Source organism: Delphinapterus leucas, chromosome 4, assembly GCF_059928025.1.
Source record: "Delphinapterus leucas isolate spDelLeu-1000000601 "Yukka" chromosome 4, BTC_Dleu_Yukka2, whole genome shotgun sequence".
Taxonomy (NCBI): domain Eukaryota; kingdom Metazoa; phylum Chordata; class Mammalia; order Artiodactyla; family Monodontidae; genus Delphinapterus; species Delphinapterus leucas.
Genome location: NC_143132.1, coordinates 46487393 through 46504743, shown reverse-complemented (window position 1 = coordinate 46504743; position 17351 = coordinate 46487393). Strand labels below are relative to the sequence as shown.

Here is a 17351-nt window from a genome sequence, read left to right as displayed (position 1 = left end):
CTCCTGATTTATTTAGTTCTTTAATTTTTTTCAGCAGCTTTGCATATTTTAATGTACAGGTTTTGAATTTCTTTTTTTTAAATGTATCTAAATAGTTAATCTTTTTGTTGCTATTATAAATTAAGCTTTAAAATTTTCATTTCAGATTGTCACTAGTTTATGGAAATAAAATTGATTTTTTAAAATTGAAGTATAGTTGATTTACAATATTATGTTAGTTTCCAGGTGTACAGCATAGTGATTCACAGGTTTTGTTTTTTGCAAATTATATTCCATTATAGGCTGTTACAAGATTTTGAGTATAATTCCGTGTGCTACACAGTAAATCTTTGTTGCTTATCTACTTTATATACAGTAGTAGTTTGTATTTGTTAATCCCATACTCCTAATTTTTCCCTCCCCACCTCTCTCTCCCCTTTGGTAACCATAAGTTTGTTTACTGTGTCTGAGTCTGTTTCTGTTTTATAATGAATTCATTTGTATTATTTTTTAGATTCCTCATATAAGTGATATCATGTATTTGTCTTTCTGACTTCAGTTAGTATGATATTCTCTAGGTTGCTGCAGGTGGCAATATTTCATTCTTTTTTGGCTGAGTAATATTCCATTGTGTGTGTGTGTGTGTGTGTGTGTGTGTGTGTGGTGTGTGTGTGTATACACATACACATACATACCACCCACGTCTCTTTTTTTGTCTTTTTTTCTTTCTTTTTTTTTTTTTTTTTTTTCTGGCTGTGTCGGGTCTTTGTTGCAGCGTGTGGGCTTCTCTCTCTAGTGGCCTGTGGGTTTTCTGTCTCTAGTTGTGGTGTGTGGGCTCCAGGGCACATGGACTCCAGAGTGCTTGGGCTCCAGAGTGCCTGGGCTCTGTAGTTTGCAGCACGCAGGCTCAATCGTTGAGGCACGCGGGCTTAGTTGCCCTGTGGCATTTGGGACCTTAGTTCCCCGACCAGGGATGGAACCCGCGTCCCCTGCATTGGAAGGTGGATTCTTTACCACTGGACCACAAGCGAAGTCCCATACCACATCTTCTTTATCCATTCATTTGTTGACAGATGCTTAGGTTGCTTCTGTGTCTTGGCTATTGTAAATAGTGCTGCTATATTATGAACGTTGGCGGGGGGAGGGAGGTGCATGTATCTTTTCAAATTACAGTTTTCATCTTTTCTGGATATGTTACCAGGAGTGAGATTGCTGAATCATATGGTAGCTCTATTTTACAGTTTTCCATAGTGGCTGCACCAATTTACATTCCCACCAGCAGTGTAGGAGGGTTCCCTTTTCTTCACACCCTCTCCAGCATTTATTATTTGTAGATTTTTTGATGATATCATTCTGACAGGTGTGAGGTGATACCTCATTGTAGTTTTGATTTGCATTTCTCTAGTAATTAGTAGTGTTGAGCATCTTTTCGTGTGCCTGTTGGCCATCTGTATGTCTTCTTTGGAGAAATGTCTATTTAGGTCTTCTGCCCATTTTGATTAGGTTATTGTTTACAATTGACTTGTATATCAACCTTGTGACCTTATCTCCCTTACCAGTTCTGATGGGGGGTTTTGGTTGATTATTTAGCATTTTCTACTCACATGAAAATGTATAGTCCTTGAAAATGATATCTATGGAAGTTCACATTACTCTAATTCAAGTGATGTTGTTCAACTTAAAATATTTTTAGAACTTTTTATTCAGAATTTGTTAAAGTTACCAGGCACATAAGAAAAACCCATTTTTGCTTTTTTCGGTCTCAGACATGGGCACACCACAGAAGGATGTTATTATCAAGTCAGATGCACCCGACACCGTATTAGTGGAGAAGCTTGCAGATTATATAGCATCCTGTGGCTCAAAGATGATTACGAATACTGTATGTCTGAATATTTGAGAATGAGTGGCATCTATTGGGGTCTGACTGTAATGGATCTCATGGGACAGCTACATCGCATGAATAGAGAAGAAATTCTGACATTTATTAAGTCTTGTCAACACGAGTGTGGTGGAATAAGTGCTTGTATTGGACATGATCCTCATCTTTTGTACACTCTTAGTGCTGTCCAGATTCTTACTCTCTATGATAGTATTAATGTTATTGATGTAAATAAAGTTGTGGAATATGTTCAGAGTCTACAGAAAGAAGATGGTTCTTTCACTGGAGATATTTGGGGTCCCACTAAGCAGCTGGTCTAGCTGGAGTTAATCGTCTGCTGGAAGTTCCAGCATGCACTGTGCTAGTTATATCAGCATACAGGAGTACTGGAACAGAGGGGGCCAGTTTAAAAGATAAGGGCTGAATGCAGTGCAGGCAGGAGAGTCCAGCTGTTTCATGGGATGTGAAAATCTACTTTTATATAATAGGGAGAAATCAACACAAGATTCTCTTTTTGTGCGGTGGCAACTTTGGCTCTATTGGGGAAGCTGGATGCTATTAATGTGGAAAAGGCAATCGAATTTATCATGTATGAACTTTGATGGTGGATTTGGTTGCAGGCCAGGTTCTGAATCCCATGCTGGGCAGGATTCCTGGCTATTACTAGTCAGTTGCATCGAGTAAATTCTGATTTACTTGGTTGGTGGCTTTGTGAACGACAGCTTCCATCAGGTGGACTCAATGGAAGGCCAGAGAAGTTACCAGATGTATGCTATTCTTGGTGGGTGTTGGCTTCCCTAAAGATAATTGGAAGGCTTCATTGGATTGACAGAGAGAAACTGCGCAGTTTCATTTTAGCATGTCAAGATGAAGAAACGGGAGGATTTGTGGACAGGCCAGGAGATGTGGTAGATCCTTTTCACACTCTATTTGGAATTGCTGGATTGTCACTTTTGGGAGAAGAACAGATTAAAGCTGTTAGCCCTGTTTTTTGCATGCCTGAAGAAATACTTCGGAGAGTGAATGTTCAACCTGAACTAGTGAGTTAGATTAGATCCCTTGATGCAAAAGGTGCTTAGTGTAGTTTTACTGTTTTAACATTTCAGTATTTGAAGTGCTTAACAAACTTAATGGCTGCCATGTTAATATTTTGTACATGAATTGTGTTGATTTTAATAAATTATATAATTATACATATTGTAAATTAGAGACGTTTATTGTATCTTCAGCTTTCCATTTCCTTCTGGAATGCTGTTATTCTGAGCGTAATATTTTGTTTATGCTTCAATGTATTTATCTTGTTTGTCTCCATAACAGCAAACTGAGTTGAACTCTATTTAGCTGATGAAGTCTTGTGTTCTGATTTTCCCATGTACTCCCTTGATATGTTATATATAACTATAGTTAATATAAATTGGTCTTTGTCAATGAGAATGTTAACTGATAAAGAATTGATGAACCCCATATGAATTAAAAGATGAAAAAAAATAAATGGCTGAAATTTGGGAATAAAAAAAGAAAAAGAAAAACCCATTTTTATTAGTTATTGGTGGATATCTTGCTCTAATTTTTTTCTGCCCTTTTATCTTAATAAACTTAGATCTGTACTGAGGGAGGATATGTTATTTTTTACATGTCTGTTAGACATTAAAGGATAAAAGTTGGTAGGCAGTTAGATACATGCATCTGAAGTTCAAGGAAGAGGCTATGTAGAGGTATAAATGTGAATTGTCATATCACAGTTAAAGCTGTAGGACTAGATATGATCACCTAAAGGGGTTGACAGAAGTCCAACAATTCTTGGAAGAAAACTTGAGAAGGTCTGTAAAAGGTTTAAGGGGTGCCCGGAGCTCAAGAATCTGTTCCCCCTTGGGGAACATGTTAAGAATACTACTGCTTGACTGTCAATTCACTTATGAGCCACCTGCCTGCATGAAATGCTTTAAGTTAATTTTTTAAATTCCTTGTCACAGTTTTAAAGAGTATAAATATATTTCACAGGAAACTGAGTCATTATAAGGTCAGTGATGCCTGTATACACTGTTTTTCCTTTTGAATCATTTGAACAGTTACTAGTTGGAATTTTTTTTCTCTCCAGAGTAATGTGAGTTTTTCATCATTGAACATTCTAGTCATTTTAGATTAATTTAATGCCCAGTTTGGTATATTATTATGATTCTTTTACCTGCATTGTAAATATTATTGACTTCATGAATCACACCAAATATCTGCTTGTCTTTGATTCCTAGGCAAGTACTGTGGTCTGGGGTTGCAAATGAACCATTCAATTGAGTCAGAAAGCAATGAAATTACAGTGCTGTTCATGAGTGGAATTCATGTTTCTGGACGAGGATTTTTGGCTTCATACTCGGTTATAGATAAGCAAGGTAATTTTCACTTTATATCATGATTCCCACATTTTACAGTTTCTGAAAACAAAAATGCAATGTTTTCTTTGAGTACCTGTTACCTGAGTTTGGAATACAGTAGGAAGACTGAACAGTTAATACCACATACATAAATCTGACAAAATTAGATTGGTTTCAGAATTTTAAAAATTAAGTATATTAACTTTATATAAAGTCTTTTTATATACTTACCTTTCCTTAGTAGAAGAAATATTAAGTTTTCCACCTTTATAAGATTGGAACACAGATGATAATAACTTTAAAATATCTATCAGTGGGGCTTCCCTGGTTGCACAGTGGTTGAGAGTCTGCCAGCCGAGGCAGGGGACACGGGTTCGTGCTCCGGTCTGGGAAGATCCCACATGCCGCGGAGTGGCTGGGCCCGTGAGCCATGGCTGCTGGGCCTGCGCGTCCGGAGCCTGTGCTCCACGGCGGGAGAGGCCGCGGCAGGAGAGGCCACGGCAGTGAGAGGCCCACGTATCACAAAAAAAAAATCAGTTACTGAAATGTATCAATTTAAAGCTTTATTATCCACAGTTTACCACTTCATCTTACTGTGTTAAAAACCATATTACCATTATTTTCAAAGAAGAGACTTGCATAGCATCAGGAACAACCTGGGGAGTGCTCTCTGAGACACTACAAGATAAACATGAGATATTTTCTAGATTGTTAATATTTAGAATCTGAAGGGGGGAATTAAAAGCAAGGCTATTAAGTGAAATAGATACACACTATCTGTCTCATTAAAGTTTCATTAGGAGTGTGAGAGAGGAGAGCTGTTCTATGTGAAAAAGGTCTACTTTCCCTTAATTTCTAAGCTATGGAACAATGTTTGAAGACTAATAAAATCCCTCAGAGTGAAAAAGAAAACTCATTTGAATGGAATAATGGAAAGAAAACAACTGGAAATGTTATGCTAAATGAACAATTAATATATTTGACAGAACGAGGAAAACTAAGGCAGTGTGGTGTTGTAGAAGGGGCACTAGGTAGCCCTGGAATCAAAGCCTGCCATTGCCGTGTACTAAGCAAGTGACCTCTGACCAGTCATTTCACCTCTGTCAGTTTCATCTGTAAATGGGTTAGTTGTGAGGACTAAATCTAATAATACATGTTTAGTGTCTGTAGGCACATAACATAGTAGGCAGAAGACAAATGTTAGTTTCCCCCCTTTGACTACTGTACACACACACATCTCACTTTCCCCACTCCTGCCCCGCCCGCCACCATCAGAAGAGTAAGGTAGAAAACACAGAGTGAAATGATAGCTTTCCATCCTTTCGGTTTTACTTTGTGAAAGTCTTGGGTTGATGGGTGAGAGGATAGAAGATAATTACTTTGCTTCTTATTCTTCTTAAGTTTCCTGGTCGCAGTATCAGGTTAAATTATTTATTTTGTGTTTTCATATTTTCCCCTTTCTCTGTTTGTTATTTATTGAGTTAAAGGTTTCTGGAAAATAAGTATCTCCTCTTTACAAAAAAAAGTTTCTTACATTGGATATTTAAATTATGGAGCTTTTGATCCACGGAAACCTAAATGCCCTTTTTAGAGTTTCTTAAGAATTGACAATCATCTCAGATACCACAATCAGTATATTGTAGACTTATATACATCTATGCCAGATTTAAAATGGCTATGTCACTATTTTAGATGACTCTTAGCTTCCAAAGATGTTTTCGAAATATCCACCTTAATCAGGAACTTCTTTATAGTAACACTTTACAAAGTCATAATCATCTTGGGAAATCCTCATCTCACAGCTTGCTCCTGAATTTTTTCTTAATGTTTTTGTGCGTTCTTACCCATCCATCAAGCATTTGTTTCATTTGAAGTGAATTGGCTAAGTTCAAGAGAACACTGGTTGAATTTCATATTACTTCTTCTTGGGTGGCCTTTCAGACATAATTTCTTGTAATGGCTCATTCATTTGAAGGCTGGTGCACTTTGGTTGAGAGTCTCAGTTTGTTTCCATCCAGGAAACTTAGCTGCCACACTGAATTCCATGAATATTTTCAAGGAACATCACTACATGTCCCCAGCTTAATAACCTAGTTAATGGTTTAGAGTATTTGGGAATGAAAAAGTTGTGAAAAATCTTGCTTCACTGGCTTCGTCGTTTGTTAAACTGTCACAAAGACTTGTTAACGTTATAGTGTGATGTGTGGTTGATACAGCCATGATTTTGTGTAAGATAGACTAATTTTCATTACTTCTTACAAGAGCCCATTGCAAAATTATATTCCCTTCAGTGCCTTATTTCTTGCAATAGGCCTGGCACCGGGAAAGCAGCAGTAAATGAGACAGACGCAATCACACCTTCACAGGGCTTACAGTACAGGGTTGGAAAAAGGCATTAAACACATGGTTACTTAATTGCAGTTATAATAAGTATGATGAAGGAAACATTCAAATAATGGGAGGCCAGAAGGGTGCAGGGAGTAGAAGATTGGTGAAGAGCAAAGCTCTCCTGAAGAAACCACTCCTGAGCCCAGAACCAAAGGATTAATTGGAGGTTCCAGACATACAGGGAAGAACATTGTAGGGAAGAGAGCAGCAGGTGCAAAGGCCTTAGGGTGGGAAGGAGCTTTGGAGGAACTGGAAAAATAACCAGCACAGCTGGGGTGAAATGAATGAGTGGTAAGTCACATTATTCAGGGCCTTGCAGAAAATGTAAGGGTTGGAGTTTTATCCCAAAAAAAGTACATGGAAGCTGTTAGAGCAGGGTAGTGATGTGACTGGATTTATGTTTTTGTTTTTACGATTCCCTGATCTGTGAAGAACGGGCCCAGGAGAGAGAGGAGGAATTGTAGGGAAGCCAGGTAAGAGGCTGTTTAGAGGGGACTGGATCAGAGATGACCAAATTAAGAGATCTTGCTATAAAAGTAGCTCCAGAATTAGGCCAGATTCTAATTTAATTCTTTTTAAAGACTTTTGAACCAGACATATCTTCTACAGGGAAACATTTCAAAGGATTAATATTCATTCTACCTGAGTTTATGTTGAAGTAAGAGGCTTCAGACACAAAGAAGCCTCTTGGATGAGGTGCTGAGCTGCTACAGTGCCTCGGTGATGTCTGGAGCACCGTACCTGGTGTGCTCTTCACTTTAGGGTCTAGTTTTTATAACTTTAATGGTTTTATTCCTCTCTGTTATTTTTAATGATCTTTGAGCAGTAGTTTCCAGTCTTTTACATTGACAATTACCACTTTTAATTTTCACCTGGAAACCTCATTTTTGAAAGATTTTATCCACCAGTGAAAGGAAGTTTTCCTGTTTCTATTGAGTAGCAAAGAAAGACAGATAAAAATATTAATCAACACTTCAGTAATAATTAGAGGATTAGTAATTTACTCTGAGTTGGTATAATTCCATCAGATTCGAACTAGACTTTCTGAAATTGAAATTTTCATCTGAAAATGAAGATGTACGTGGATCCTAGACATATCCTGGGCAACATATTAGCAACCACTGTTTAGAAGTTCTGTAGAGAGAAACTCCTTAGTTACTGCTGGTCTTACTGAGAGAGGCAAAGCCAGCCACTCACAGGTCCAGACTCAGTAACTCAGATCTTTTAATCCAGAATAATAAATGATACCGACATTTTCATTCTAAAATGTAAATGTAAAAATCAGTAGTTACCACTGGACTTGAAAAATAAAATAAATTTTATAGGTGATTTGCTCTAAATTCCTGGTTTTGAATCTGTTCAACATTAACCACTTTCTAAGAAAAGCTCAACATTTCTAGGATGACTCTGGGCAATAATTTTTTAGGTAATTTTAGTTACGGAACAATGAGCTCAGAAGGCATGTCTGCATTTGCATTGATAGCTTCAGGTCTTTTAAGGCAGCCTCTGTTTGTTATGTGCCATCAATTTGGGGCGGGGTGTGTATCTGTGTGTGTGTACACATATATATATGTATATGACCAGCTGAAAAGTGATAGTCTGATATTCCTTTTTTAGAACATGAATTATCACTTAAAAAGTAATGTTAAACCTCATTACTTCAAATTTTACCAATCCAGAATTTTGTATTGGTCACTCTAAAGTTTGCCTTTATTTTTTTAGGAAAAAACAGGAGCTAGTTTAAAATTACGTGAAATAAAATGATCCAATGTAGATGTATTAACATGCTGCCTAATTGGAACTCATAAACACTTGTTTATTCATTGCCTCCTGACAATGTGCTTAGGACTTGGGGACAGCTGAGCCTGACAAATATTCCCATTTGACAGGGTTATTATTGCTATATGCTGGGTTATTTTTAGACTTAACACCGATAGTATAAAAGGTTTTAATTGCTACATTCTTTAACCACATTTTTTTGCAAATATTTTCCATTTCTTCCATCTTCCATCGGATTATATTAACTTGTAAATGAAACATAGGGGCGGAATAGAGAACTCCTTTCTAATAGAGTCCAGATTTCTGTAACTGGTTGTTTTTTTCCTGCATGGGATGTTTTTGGTTTTGAAAATAGAGCATGAATTCCTTAGATTTTTTGCTACCTTAATTGTACAGTAATTTTATAGCATCCTTTCTGTTTTGAGTGCTACACTTAGCTATGTTTCTATTTTTAGTTTTTCTGTTGTGTTCCTAATTTTTGTTGTTGTGTCTGGCAAACGTTTTAAAACTTTTAAACTATTTAGTAAGATTTTATTAATGAAGTCTCAGTTTACATGCATATTTTTAGGTTTGTCCTTATTTATACACAAATGAATATGTATAGTGTTTGTGTGTATACATGCAGAAAAAACCTGTATTTTGATGTCAACTTGTACAGCAAAGGTGCTGATGAATAAAGTGTTACCAATTTTGCAGAGAAATTTATAAACAGAATTAATTTGTTAAGGTGGTATAACCCAAAGAGGCAATTCACCTTTATGAGACAGAGTTTATTTCAGACTGACAGATAACCTCAAGAGCACCTTAATGATTTTAAGTGTTTTCTATGTGTTTTGTTTTTTTTGTTTTTTTTAGTAAGTTAGCAATTCTTTTAAGGGGCTAAGTATGTGTTTGTGCTATCTGGGGGACAAATTCATTCACTGCTACTCTTACTAAGATATTATTAGTGTCCTCGATACTAGGTTACAAAAGAATTTTAATGTGTCTTACAATCTTTAATATTTTTAATGTCTCTTATATTTTAATATAAGATGTCTTATGTTATTTCAATATGTCTTATAATGTCTTTAATATGTCTTATATTCATTTTTTAGTATATAGGAATTTAGGTGTGGAGAGGGTTTGATCTATCCATATGTAGCTTGTAGCCTATTTGACTTATTGCTTAGGCAACTGAGCCATGCCTACATCATCTGTGAAAAAAAAAAAATTGAATGTTTTCATCTGAGAACATTTTCCCTGAGCTCCTTTTGTGGACTCAGCTTCCATAGATGGCATTGTAATATTTCTAAGAGAAACAAGATTTATTCTCTATTCTCAGTATGTAAAAGGAGATTAGATGTAAAATACCACATAAATTATCTGCCACTTAGTAAATGTTAGTTGATGCTGAATCACGGTAAATTATGTTTTATTATATATGTAAATTTCCCTTCACTAGATTGCACATGGTACAAATCAGTGCCAGGTTCCTATCGTGGAAACAAAGAATTATTCCCAAGGTCACACAATAATATTGCCACAAGAATTTAGCAGAAAGATGAGCCTTGTCCCACATCCTCTAGCTCTTGAACAAAGTAGCTATCTGTACACCTGCAATGCAAGGTTGCTGACAAAGTGAGAATTGGGAAAGAATGACCTCGGGTCCCTTCAGTTTCTGGGGAATTTGTTATTTAAAAGAATTTCAGAGCAAATAAAGGAGAAGAATTTGTAGTATACATTGCCTTGCTTTGTGTATTTTCTTCTTTCTGGTAAATATAATTACTTAGTTACAGTGCTTTATGCTTCCTTGAGTTAGAATAAATAAAGGCACTCAAGCATCCCTTCCCTCAGAAGTAAATGGCTTCAGCTGGACAAAAATTATACCCTGCAGCTAATATAGTTGGTGATATACTCTCGTAAGTGATGGGTACTGACACTGCTGAGAGTCTTTTCAATTTATTCAAGAGCACAAAACAGAGTATTAATTGGGGGAAAATCTAAATCTCTTTCACAATCCTTTAATCTCAGGAATAGACAGTGCTGTCAATCAAAAATATTTCTAAGTTAGTAGCCAATATGCTGATATTTTTTATTATTTGTGAACTTATAAAATATCATATTTTCATGGTATTACATGTGGGTTAACATTAGGTATCATGTTTTAAAAAATATTTCATGGAATAACTAGGAAGTTCCCAAGCCTATGCAGTTACTATATATTAGAAAAAATTTTAATTGTACTTTAAATAAAACCCTGTGTATAGGATATCAATTATGCCTCATAGTAATATTGCTAACTAAGTTAGAGCTGTCTTAGAAAATCTGATGTTGATGTCTTCATTAAGAAAACCCTGAAATCTGTCATCCTGTTGTTGATTATTGGCTCATCTTTGTTTTCGTATTTTCCTTGTGCTCTTCCTCATGGTCACATAATCCTGCCTTCAAAACCCAATGGAGGCCTGCCTCCTCTTTAAAGCCTTCTGAGGTTAAGGAAAGCAGATGTTAGAGCAGCTCTTTTTATAGGGATTATGATCACACTCACTTTGGGTTAGAATCTGCTGCTAAAACTAGTGTAGAATGTGCACTGTAGATGCCACCTCTTCTTTGGGCCGCGCGGGGGAAATGAGGGAATAGAGTGCTGTGAGCTTCAGCAGAATCCCTGAGGGCGTTCTACGTACTACTACTGCTGCCATTCCCTGCTGTCCAGAGCACCCAAATGAAGTTCACAGTATATTTGGTGTTTCGTGTAGTAATGTATATGTTATAAGTATTCTTTTGTATGTATTAAATATTGGAGTAAAATTACCAAAAAAAAAAAAATTCCCATCCAGAAGCTCTTAGTTGAGAACTGAGTGAATTTAATACTGCTCTTCACTGTGAACATATATCACTGAATTTCTAGTATTGTGTGCTAGTATTGTGTTAGAGTGGATCCAGCTTGATAATTGAGCTGACAATGAGTACTTTATCAGCACTTACTATTATAATCACTGCCCTAAGCACTTTACGTGGAATGCATACTTTTAATTACCGCAGGTCAGAAACCTTCAAGTTATCTTTGACTCTGTCTCAAACTTCACATCCATCACCACCTCTCTGAATATATATGTACATATATCAGAATTTGACTACATCTCTTGGCCTCCACTGCTAAACTAGTTCACGTTACCATCAACTTTTACCTCAGTTATGGCAAGAGATTCCTCCCTGACCTTTGTTTCTGCCCCTTCTCCCCTTCAGTCTACTCTCAACCCAGTGATCAGTGAGATCCTATTAAATCGAAGGTCCCATCTCATTCTGCCCAGTGTCCTTACCTCCAAGACGCCATTAGGATATGGCTTCTCATGACTCGTTTGGCTTCATCTCTTACTTGTCTTCCCCTTGTTCACTCTGGCCTCAACAATGCTGGGCACACTTCCTTCTGAGGGCCTTTGTGATTCCCTTTGACTGTTCTCTGTTATCCACATACCTGATACCTCACTCCCTCACCTATTTTAGAGTTTTATTCAAATGCTTCCTTCTCAGTAAGGCCTACCCTGACCACTCTACTTAAAATTGCAACCCCTTAACTTTCCCTAACTTCCTTCCTTTATTTTTCTTGTGTATTTATTATTGACTAATACACTATATATTTTTCTAATTTACATTGTTTATTTTTTCTTACCCCCACAGGAGGTACACTTCATATATGCAGGGATTTTTGTCTGATTGTTCTTTGCTCCATCTATAGCACCTAGAAGAACATCTGATCATAATACATACTTATTAAAAACTGTTGAATGCATGAACAAATGAATAAATAAACAAACTGCCAATCCTGGCTCTGTCTTTTACTAAGTTTATTTCATCCATCAATGCAAATATGCTGTATATGAAAGGAAATTATTACTACTTCTATGATAGCTTCTTTTTCTTTCTTGTTTTTAAGATTTTAATAATAGTTTTATTGAGATAATTCGCATACCGTACAATTCATCTACTTAAAATATACAGTTCATTGATTTTCAGTATATTTAGGGTTGTGCAGTTATCACCACAGTCAGTTTTAGACAGTTTTCATCACCACAAAAGAAACCCTGTAGTCAGTAATAATCAAGTAATAATCACTACCCATTCGCTAATCTTTAACCCCCTCCAGTCCTAGGTTACCACTAATCTACTTTTATTTCTCTCAATTTGCTATTCTGGATATTTCATATAAATGAAATCATGTAATATGTGCTCTTTTGTGACTGGCTTCTTTCACTTAGCATGTTTTCAAAGTTGATCCATGTTGTAGCATGTATGAGCACTTACTTTTTATTGCCAGGTAATATTTCATTTTATGAATATACCACTTCTTTCACATTTTGTTTACCCATTCATCAGTTGATGAACATTTGTGTACACGTGTTGTATGGACACATGTTCTAAATTTTCATGGGTATATGCCTGGTAGTGGAATTGCTGGGTCATATGGTGCCTCTGTATTTACCCTTTTAAGGCACTGACAGACCATTTTCCAAAGCAGTTGCACCATTTCACAATTCCACTAGCAATATATGAGGGTTCCAGTTTCTCCACATCCTTGCCAACACTTGTTACCTGTTTTTTTGATTCTAGTCATCCTAGTGGGTATAAAATGGTATCTCACTGTAATTTTTATTATTATTTCCCTGATACTTAATCATGTTGAGTATCTTTTCATGTGCTTATTAGCCATTTGTATATCTTCATTGGAGAACTGTCTATTCAGATCCTTTGCTCCTTTTAAAATTGGGTTAGGGACTTCCCCGGCAGTGGTTAAGACTCCGAGCTCCCAATGCAGGGGGCCTGGGTTCGATCCCTGGTCAGGGACTAGATCCCACATGCCACAACTAAAGATTTGGCACAGCCAAATAAATAAATATTTTTTTAAAAATTGGGTTATTTGTCTTTTTAATGTCTAGTTGTAATAATTCCTTACATATTCTGCATACTAGATCCTTATCAGATATATGCTTTGCAAATATTTTCTGTCATTCTTTGGCTTATCTTTCTTTTTCATGATAGCATTCTTTGAAGCACAGCAATTTCAAATTTTGATGAAATCAGTTTATGTGTTTTTATGTATTTGCTTATGCTTTTGGTGTCATATCTAAGAAACTATTGCTTAATCCAGAGTCAAGATTTATACCTATATTTTCTTCTAAGTGTTTTATAGTTTTAGCTCTTGAATTTAGATCCACCTTGAGTTAACTTTTGTTTGTTTGTTTATTTTTTTGTTTCTTTGCGCTTTTTTTGCGGTACGCGGGCCTCTCACTGTTGTGGCCTCTCCCGTTGCGGAGCACAGGCTCCGGACGCGCAGGCTCAGCGGCCATGGCTCACGGGCCCAGCTGCTCCGCGGCATGTGGGATCTTCCCAGACTGGGGCGCGAACCCGTGTCCCCTGCATTGGCAGGCGGACCCTCAACTGCTGCGCCACCAGGGAAGCCCTGAGTTAACTTTTATATATGATCTGAGGTAGGGGTTCGGTTTCTTTCTTTTGCATGTGGATATCCAGTTGTCCCAGCATCATTTGTTAAAAAGACTATTTTTACCCCCATTAAATTGTCTTGGCACCCTTGTTGAAATCAGTGACTGTAAATTTGAGGATTTATTTCTGGACTCTCAGTTCTATTCCATTCATTATGATAACTTATACATTGCTGTGAGAAGTTTGAGTCAGATGGTTCCCTTTGAGTTGCATTCATCTTGCCTAGGCTGTGTTCTTGTTAACTGGGCGCCTTATAGTAATAGTGATTTTCTGGAAGGCTGTTTACTTGGGAGAAGCTTTCTAGAAAGACACGTTTTAAAGTTTCTCAGTTCCCTGCTTAATTGATGTTTTCTTTGCCTTCATGGAGTTGTAAAGGTCAAAATCTCTAATCGTGACTTTCTTTCTTTTTCTTTTGTCTTCTTGGCTCTCCTTATAGCTTTCCATTTGGAATTCATATTTTCCTCTTAGGGAGCTGTTTTGAGCCCCTATGGAATTTGAGAGCAAGGTCAAGTGAGTTGCATACATTTGTGCAAAATCTGGAGTTTCAGCGCTGCATGGGCTTTATTATAATAAAGCCCTCTTCTAATCAAGTATATCCATAGTTGACTAGGAGATTCTGGCATGTAGCCTGAAGGTAATAGGGCCAGCTGGCAGTCTTCTTATGGCTTGAATGCCATGTTGGACCACACAGGTACCTTTTCGTACCAGGCTATTAATCTTAGAAGTTCAGTTTCTAATCTTAGAAGTTGGAAACTCTTTTGGTGGAACAGGAAAGTGGAAAATCAGTTCTTATTGATGCTGTGTAAAGATTGCCAGGAATATCTATAGAATATACAGGTAATTCAGTTTGTCTGCTTTTCCTAGTCAGTTAACCAGGTGATAGTGAACCTCTATCCAGGCATGTATCCTCTTAAACTCCTAAAATACAGATTTAACTCAATCATACCTGTACTATGTAGATATTCATCCATGTAATCTCTCTCAAAATACCACTTTCCTATTAGTTTAACAGTTACTATGCTCTAGTTCTTTCAAGACACATACCAGTTGGATAATAAACACATAATTTTTCTTCAGAATTGTAAAATAGAATAATCAATTATTCTGTGCTTGCCATTGATTTAACAAATATTTGTACACCTTCAGTGTGCTGGAGAGAATGCGAGGTGTTATCTCTGTCAGTGTATTGGGAACCCTCGGCACAGTGTTTGGCTAGCATTTATAGGTGAAATCACTCACCTTTGTGATTGGCTTAGGATCTTCTTCCAGGTTTTCCCCCTACAGGTTAGTCCATGATTGGACTTAGCCAAACATGCTAACAATCAGAAGCTTTTATTCATCCATTTATTCAATAAATGTTGATAGAAAGCCTCCTGTTATGCCATATGCTGTGATTGCTGCTGGCGATACAAAGGTGAAGACTGACAGCCTCAGTCACTACCCATGCATGGGCTAGGCATCATAAAATGATGTTGCTTATCAACACTAAAATGATTGCAACAGATCACTCTTATGTGACACATGGTACTATGAGAACATCTAATAGTCATCCATTCGTTAAACCAAAAAGCCCTAAGCGCCTACTGTGTGCTAGCACAGTTTGACTTGCGAAGATCAGGAACAGCTCCTGAGGGGATGTGACAGTTAAGCTGAGATCTAGAGAGGAGTGAGCCAGGTGAAGGGATAGTGGAAGCGCTTTCCTGGCCGAGAGCACAGAGGAAGAGGAAGAAAGCTAGTATGAAAAGAGGCCAAGACGGGCAAAACCAGACTGAGGTCGGACCTTGGGGGCTGTGTTGAAGACTTTGCCCTTTGTCCTAAGAGCAGAAGGAAACCACTGAAATGTTTGAACCATAAGCCACCTTTTTACACAAGCCTGTGACCTAGGTCTTAATTAGACAAGGTTAGCTCTTACACAGATTTGATTTTGAGATAGGAAATGTTAAAACTTTAAAGTCCTGTCTTACGCAGAGTGTGCTTTAGAATTACCTGGAGGACTTGTTAAAATAGCTTTCTGGGCCCCACTGCCAAGAGATGCTGTAGGTCTAGATGATGTTCAAACTTTTGAATTTCTAGTAACTTCCCAGAAGATACTGCCGCTGCTGGTCCTACTCCTGGACCAGATTTTGAGTTGCAGTTAGAGCCACAGAATTAACTCACCTTTCATTTGTTATTGTTTTCCTCATGCGTAACCAGCAAAGGATCATTTTTAGTCATATAGTAACAAGAAATATTTGCTTCAGAAGCTATCAATATATTTTATAGAAGCTACTTCAGGGCTATAAATTATACTTATCTGTGTGCCGTCCATGTGTGTGATACGTGATTCTATGAGGCGATGTGGTGTATTCAATATTGGGCAGACATAGCCCCAGAAGTCCAGATACTTAAAGAAATTGTGATTGCCAAAACCTTATAAAAAGTTAAAGTACTACCTTGATAGCTGTTAAGATTTTGAAATTTAGAACAATATGATATGGGTTTGGAAACAGTTGGTGTTTCAGCAAGAATAAACCTATTATTATTGAATCCGTTTTTGTTTTTTTTTTTTCCTAGATCTAATTACTTGTTTAGACACTGCATCCAGTTTTTTGGAACCTGAGTTCAGGTATGACCATATTTGTGACTTTTTTTTCTTAAATGTTACTCTTCATCTACTTCATCCTCATCTTATGTACTTAAGATTAATGTACATGGTGTGACTCATAATCATTGTTCTGAGACATCAGTAAACCAGAGCTTATGTAAAACCACTGAGTTGCCATGTTTAAATTTTGCCTTAACTTTTAGCATTTGAATCTTCTCCACAATGGAAGTATAATTTGGATATACTTTAAAAGTAGGACTAGTCACTCTTCAAAATCTGGCAAAACTTCTAATAAAGGTAGAAGATCCATTTATCTTTGCTCAAAAAGAAGTAACAGGATGGTTTAGGCTGTTAGAGAATTCCTCACTGTTCTTACCCAGGTGGCATTTTTATTAATACTGCCATTTTCCTGCTTTACACCCTTGTCTCTTGCTTGGACTAGGATTAACTTGTAATTGGTTTCCCTTTTCTAACCTTTGCTGGCTTTTTTCTGCCATTCACATTCTGCCAAGTTATTTTCTAAAATCTGTATTCGATCACTCCCCTGCTTTGAAATCTTCAGGAGCTACTTATTATGACAAAATGCCATCCCTATTCATTAGCCTGGTTTTCAGGGTCCTTCACAAGTAGTCTTTGGGCCATTTTTCTAGTCTCACGTTAACATACTCATGTTGAAACGTCCCTGGATTATTTATACTGCTCTGAGCTCTCAGAACTTTTGTCTGGAATCACTTTATTCTTCTCTGTTTAGCAAATTCATTCTCATCTTTGAAGACCCATCTCACCTCCCCCAACTTGGTACTGCTCCCCAAAGAACCTTCATTTTGTCTTCAGGAATGGTTCTCTCTCTGTGGGCTGGTGGGGCTCTTCAGCCCTCGTCGGGGGTTGTGGCCAG

At 37.2% G+C, this 17351-nt stretch overlaps 1 protein-coding gene and 1 pseudogene across 1 annotated transcript in view; both read left to right on the top strand.

Annotated features, from left to right (window-relative positions):
- Positions 1-17351, top strand: part of DCBLD2 (discoidin, CUB and LCCL domain containing 2) — an 87321-nt gene that overhangs the window by 44323 nt on the left and 25647 nt on the right. The window contains exons 3-4 of the mRNA XM_089910447.1: positions 4111-4248; positions 16426-16477. Of these exons, the coding sequence (XP_089766573.1) occupies positions 4111-4248; positions 16426-16477 (190 nt within the window). The remainder of the gene's footprint in view (positions 1-4110; positions 4249-16425; positions 16478-17351) is intronic.
- LOC111181158 (geranylgeranyl transferase type-2 subunit beta-like) lies at positions 649-4113 on the top strand (annotated as a pseudogene).